Genomic DNA, 6,000 nt, shown 5'->3' on the forward strand with positions numbered 1-6,000 from the left:
AGCAATAAAAAAGTAATGTTTAGAATGAGCTACTGCTGATTTATTTTGGAAATTTAACTTTCTCACTGAATTAAAACTTTTCTTGTTCTTCTTCATTTCAGAAGATAGAGTAAATGTGGCAGATTTCAGAAAACTAGAATGGCTTTTCCCAGAAACAACAGCAAATTTTGATAAACTATTAATTCAATATCGGGGATTTTGTGCTTACACGTTTGCTGCAACAGATGGTCTTCTCCTTCCAGGTATATCATTGGAAATGAGACTGCTCTCCTTTCCCCAATTTTTTCTTTATATGGAGTTCTGTCATTGTCACTTGAATAAAAACTTTATGGAATCTAATGGTGAACTAACAAAGGATCTACAAAGATGATCCAGACAAAGTCTTTATTTTGGAGGTGCCCTGGTAGACTGACATAAGTAAGAAATTATAAGTGATTAGTAATGGAAAGTGTATATGTGTCATGAAATATGGATGCTGTAGTACCATTGAAAGGGGATGACTTATATGGCCAATGAAGAATTCTAGAAATGTTACACGACATTGACTGGATGCAGTGGCTCACGCCTGTAATCCCAGCACTTTGGGAGGCCAAGGCGGGTGGATCACTTGAGGTCAGGGGTTGGAGACCAGCCTGGCCAACATGGTGAAACCCTGTCTTTACTAAAAATGCAAAAATTAGCCAGGCGTGGTGGTACATGCCTGTAGTCCCAGCTACTCGGGAGGCTGAGGCAGGAGAGTCACTTGAACCCGGGAGGCAGAGATTGCAGTGAGCAGAGATCACTCCACTGCACTTCAGCTGGGCAACAAAGTGAGACTTCCTTTCAAAAACAAAACAAAATAAAAGAAATGTTACACAACATTACTAAAAATATATCATCTTCCAAAGTAATACTGAAAGAGCAACACTTATTTGACTGACATGTTTGTTAAAAAATATTCTTTGTTACTTTACAGTTATATTTCACTGGCATAGATCAGGATTTCTCTGTTAGACCCCTATAAGGAAATGGCTAATATCAAGTAAAATTTCTCTATGATGTATATATTATTAGAGCTTCTCCAAAATAAAGAATAAATCAGAGATAGAGATGAAATAAATTACTATCCAAAAAGTGCTGTGTGAATTGTGAATAAGTAAAAGCCTGCCAGGGCTAGAATGAAAACTGTGACAAGATTGTGTCTTAATTTACTTTACACCATTAACCTTATTTTTCTTCTTTCTTCTTTTTTTTTCTTTATTTCTTTTGTTAAGTTTCAAAATTGGGTATTTTTTCGTTAAAAATAACTATTGGGATTGTGTGTATACAGGCTAGAGAGAGCACACAATTGGCTCATTTAAAAAATGTTATTACATTTTTGATAATGGGAATAACAAAATATTTACTGTGGGAAATTGAGAGTAATATTCTGAGGCCCAATGAGGGTCACTGGTACTGGGGAGAAAACAATCAAGAGCCTTGCAGAGGTAAAATGCAATGGAATGTAGATAGTTTCCTTTTCTTTTTTCTCCCTTCCTCTCTCCCTCCCCCGCCTCCCTCCTCCTCTCCATTCCTTCCTTCCTTCCCTGTTTCACACAAATAAGAAAGGAAAGGAGAAACATGGATGTGGCATGATGGCAGAGGAAGCATGATGTGGTTGGAAAAGCTATGGGCTAGGGTTCAGAAAAGCCTGGTCTGTGTCCTTAGTGAACTAGGTAACATTTATGAAATCTCACACCCTCTGTGAACTTCAGTTTCCCCTCAGGAAAATGAAAAGGATCAACCAGGAGGTCTGTATGGTCCCTTCCAGGGTCTCCCAACTATAAGTCTAAGAAGAAAGAGGGCAAAGTAGAAAAGTAGAAGAGCTTGTGGGGCCATGAGTTTCAGATTCCTCTCTGAATAAGTGAATTCTGACTATTTCTGCTTGCTACATTATTTCTACTTCATTATTTTCTGGGCAGCAGCAACCTGCATTACCTCAGATGAATTCTGTAGAACTTCCCTTCTTCCATTCAGGAGTAGAGACCACATGACTTAAATCCCAGGGTAACACTGGTGCTTACCAGTCAGGGTCCTTTTCTGATGACTTCATTGCCTACCACACCTTCCCTCGTTTGCTCCATTCCAGTGGCTCTGGCTTTCTTGCTGCTGTTGAACAGTCGAAGCCTACTTTCACCTCAGAGTGTTTGCACTCTACTTGGAAAGCTCTGCCTTCCAGGTTGCTACTTGCCTTGCTGCCTCATTTTATTCAGTCTTCCCTAATCACTCAATTTAAAATATCACTTGCACACTTCTTCCTTTTACTATGTGTTTAACCTCCTTTATTACTTTTTTCATGTAGCACTTGTCACTCTGTGGCCTATGATATATTTGTGATTTTTTGAGAGCAGGGAATCTGTTATCTTCTACAGGCTTAGCACCAAGAACATGGTCAATAACTATTTGTTGGATAAATGAAAAAATAAATGAATAAAATAGTTACTCTTTCTAATACAACTTCCACAAACTATGTGGATATTTAATTATCTATAGTCTATGTAGTATCTTTTTACAGTGAAAAATATTTGCTAATATGCAAATTTGCATTTTGAAAAAGATGTCCCATTTTTGTAGTTCTTACTGGGTTATTTTAAACATAGACCTTGCAGTAGTTAGTTGAAGTAGCTTTGAAAAATCTGCCAGATGAGTAAGTGGCTTTTCATAAAAGATTTTTAAAATTATTATATCTGAATAGTGGAAAGTATTTTTACATAAAATACAGTTTAAAATCATACTTTAACATAAAAATATAATTAGTATGGATTTCACATATCATTTAAAAATGTATAAATTAAAATGCTAATTATAACATTTTAGCAAAAAAAGCATAAGTGATATGTTAAAAATGGAGTGGAAGGGGCTGAGCATGGTGGCTCATGCCTGTAATCCCAGCACTTTGGGAGGCCGAGGCAGGTGGATCACTTGAGGTCGGGAGTTCAAGACCAGCCTGACCAATTTGTTGAAACCCCGTCTCTATTAAAAATACAAAAATTAGCTGGGTGTGGTGGTGCACACCTATAATCCCAGCTCCTCAAGAAGCTGAGACAGGAGAATTGCTTGAACCTGGGAGGCAGAGGTTGCAGTGAGCTGAGATCATGCCACTGGACTCTGGCCTGGGTGACAGAGCAAGACTTTGTTTCAAAAAAAAAAAAAAGTGGAAGGGCCAGGAGTGGTGGCTCATGTCAGTAATCCCGACACTTTGGGAGGCCGAGGGGAGCAGATCGCTTGAGTCTAGGAGTTTGAGACCAGCCTGGATGATGTGGTGAAATCCTATCTCTCCAAAAAGGGTTAGCTAGGTGGGGTGGCAAATGTCTGTAGTCCCAGCTACCTGGGAGGGTAAGGCAGGAGGATCCCTCGAGCCTGGGATGTTGATGCTGTAGTGAGCTAAGATTGTGCCACTGCACTCCAGCCAGGATGATAAGAGTGGGACACAGTCTAAAAAAAAAAAGGAGCGGATGAGGAATGGCTCTATGGTATGTTACAAACACAGAGTAACAACATTTCTTTTCTTTTTTCTTTTTTTTTTTTTCTTGAGACAGAGTCTCGCTCTGTCACTCAGGCTGGAGTGCAATGGCACGATCTCAGCTCACTGCAACCTCCGCCTCTCAGGTTCAAGCTATTCTCCTGCCTCAGCCTCCTGAGTAGCTGGGATTACAGGCACACACCACCACGCCCATCTAATTTTTGTATTTTTAGTAGAGACAGGGTTTCACCTTGTTGGTCAGGCTGGTCTTGAACTCCTGACCTCAGGTGGTCTGCCTGCTTTGGCCTCCCAAAGTGCTGGGATTACAGGCGTGAGCCACCATGCCCGGCCAAATATAATTATTTCAAATTCAGCATTTAGCAACTTATTTTCAGACCATGATTGTTGTATCAAATATATTGTTTTTCTTTCAATGTGGTAACTTTTAAGATTTTCTGCATTCTTCAATGTGATTTTTTTCATTTAATTTTTCATACTTTATTCCTTGATTCCTTGTATCAATAAAGAAAGTAAACGTTTCCCAAGTGTTGATTTATAATGTTTGTGTCACACAAAAAGTTCAGTTTCATGAAGAGTAACATTCAGTGATCTATTTGAATGTAATTTTAATCCTTATTTTAAACTAAGGGCTTTACAATAAGCTAAATACACACAAACCTGTATATCCTGAACTGCAAAAGCAGTTTCCATAACCATATATATTTTAGTCAAGTACACATTTCCACAATGAACAAGTACTTACAAATATGTTAATAGAATACTATCTCAAATGCTTATCCTGTCTTCAACTTTTAAAACTATTCTTGCTACTGAAAGCATTTATTCTGAGAAGATTTAATCTGATGTGGGAACATGAGTTCTCCTAAAACTTAACAGACAGTATTTTGTAAGCCTTAGAAGGTTTTAAATCAAAAATGCCTTCCAACAAGCATTCACATGAAACTTTTAGTTTCTTGGAAAATAATCACTCTTGTTATATGAAGAAAAGAATATTAAGACAAATTATCTTTTAAGACATAAAAATTCTTACAAAAGAACCGTATTTTTCTATATCATCTCCTTAGAAGGATCACAAACCAGTTCACTACCTTTAATAACCTTTCAGTTTACTGTTGTCTAAAAACTTAAGGATACATGAAGCATTTCTTAGTTATCATAAAGTCAAAGATGTCTTTTAGATCTTGCATAATAAATAGCTACAGTATAGCTTACGATGGCACAAATATAGCTAACATATAAATACTACTTTATCCTTTAGATAGTCAAAAGTCAGAAAGAAATAAATGGTTTACAAGGTACTTTAACTTATTATGTGTGATCATTGAAACCCAACAAGTATTTCAAGTATGCTTATTATATAAAGACAGGCGATTAAAGGCTCAAAGATCACCCTAAAATTGAAGGCATGAAAATAAAAGCTAAAAACTTTGTGTTTTTCCATCTTTCATTTACATGGCTTGATATCTATCAGGACCTTACTATAGAAAATATACAGTTAATGTATGTACTTCCCCCAGACGATAATGAAGTTTCAGAAAGTACAAAAGGTGTCAAGATCCATAGTTTGCTTCATCAAATGGTTTTCATTTCATTTCAGGTCTGCATTCATAGTAATCAAGTCTTTAACCCTAGCAAACTTCCTTGGGTCCCTTCAAATCAAGAAAACAATATTGTAAACTTGTACTCAACCTTGTCTTCCAATTCACAGTGCCTTGTGAGTCATTTCAATGATGAACTCTATGACAGGGTCTTCAAGAATATCCCCTGACTCAGTACAAGGATTCTGGTCATCCCCTAAACCATATGTCATACATCACAGGTGAGGTCTCACTAGCTTGCCAATCTGCAGTGCCCTGCTGGCTCACTCCTAACAGATTTTTTCTCAATGTGATTTTATTAAATCTTGTTATCAACAAAATTTTCAGAGGAACCCTTAATTAATTTTATCATTGAGGAATAGGAAAATAACAGCTATACAAAAACGGATTCTTGAGAATCCATTTCTCAAGAATGCAATTATACTTAAATCCAAGAATACCTGTATACATTTAAGAAAAATTATATCCATTGTATTTCAAAAGATTCATCCAGCTCACAAATATCTTGGAAGCTCCAGACATATGCTGATACTGTTCTAGGTGTTGAGGATCTCACGGAGAACAGACTTCCTGCTGTCATTGAGCCTACTTTCAGAGGATGTGGGGAGCAGGTATGGTCTGAAATACATATGATTTTTATACTAGAATTATAAAAATATTAATGCAAATTATATTGTTTTCACAGTCAGATATAATTACTGGTGCTCAAGAAGTGGAAATGATGACAAAACAGTTAGGAGCCCATCTGGAACAACTAAAAATGACCATAAAATCAAAGACAGCAGTCCCAACATCACAAGTCTTCGTAAGTATTTGTCATAAACTTTGACCTTAAGGTGAATTTCCTTTTGAGCCCTATAATATTGGATCACAAGTCATTAGATTTAATTTCTAAAAATA

The 6,000-nt window shown here is 36.9% G+C and overlaps 1 protein-coding gene across 2 annotated transcripts in view; it reads left to right on the top strand.

The window, feature by feature from the left end:
- The window catches only part of LOC105511717 (chromosome unknown open reading frame, human C6orf165), a 61,213-nt gene that overhangs the window by 22,095 nt on the left and 33,118 nt on the right, over window positions 1-6,000 (top strand). For both annotated transcript variants that reach the window (XM_011941899.1, XM_011941898.1), the window contains exon 10: window positions 102-242. In XM_011941899.1, the coding sequence (XP_011797289.1) occupies window positions 102-242 (141 nt within the window). The remainder of the gene's footprint in view (window positions 1-101; window positions 243-6,000) is intronic.

This window comes from Colobus angolensis, unplaced genomic scaffold (genome assembly GCF_000951035.1).
Source record: "Colobus angolensis palliatus isolate OR3802 unplaced genomic scaffold, Cang.pa_1.0 Scaffold203, whole genome shotgun sequence".
Classification (NCBI taxonomy): domain Eukaryota; kingdom Metazoa; phylum Chordata; class Mammalia; order Primates; family Cercopithecidae; genus Colobus; species Colobus angolensis.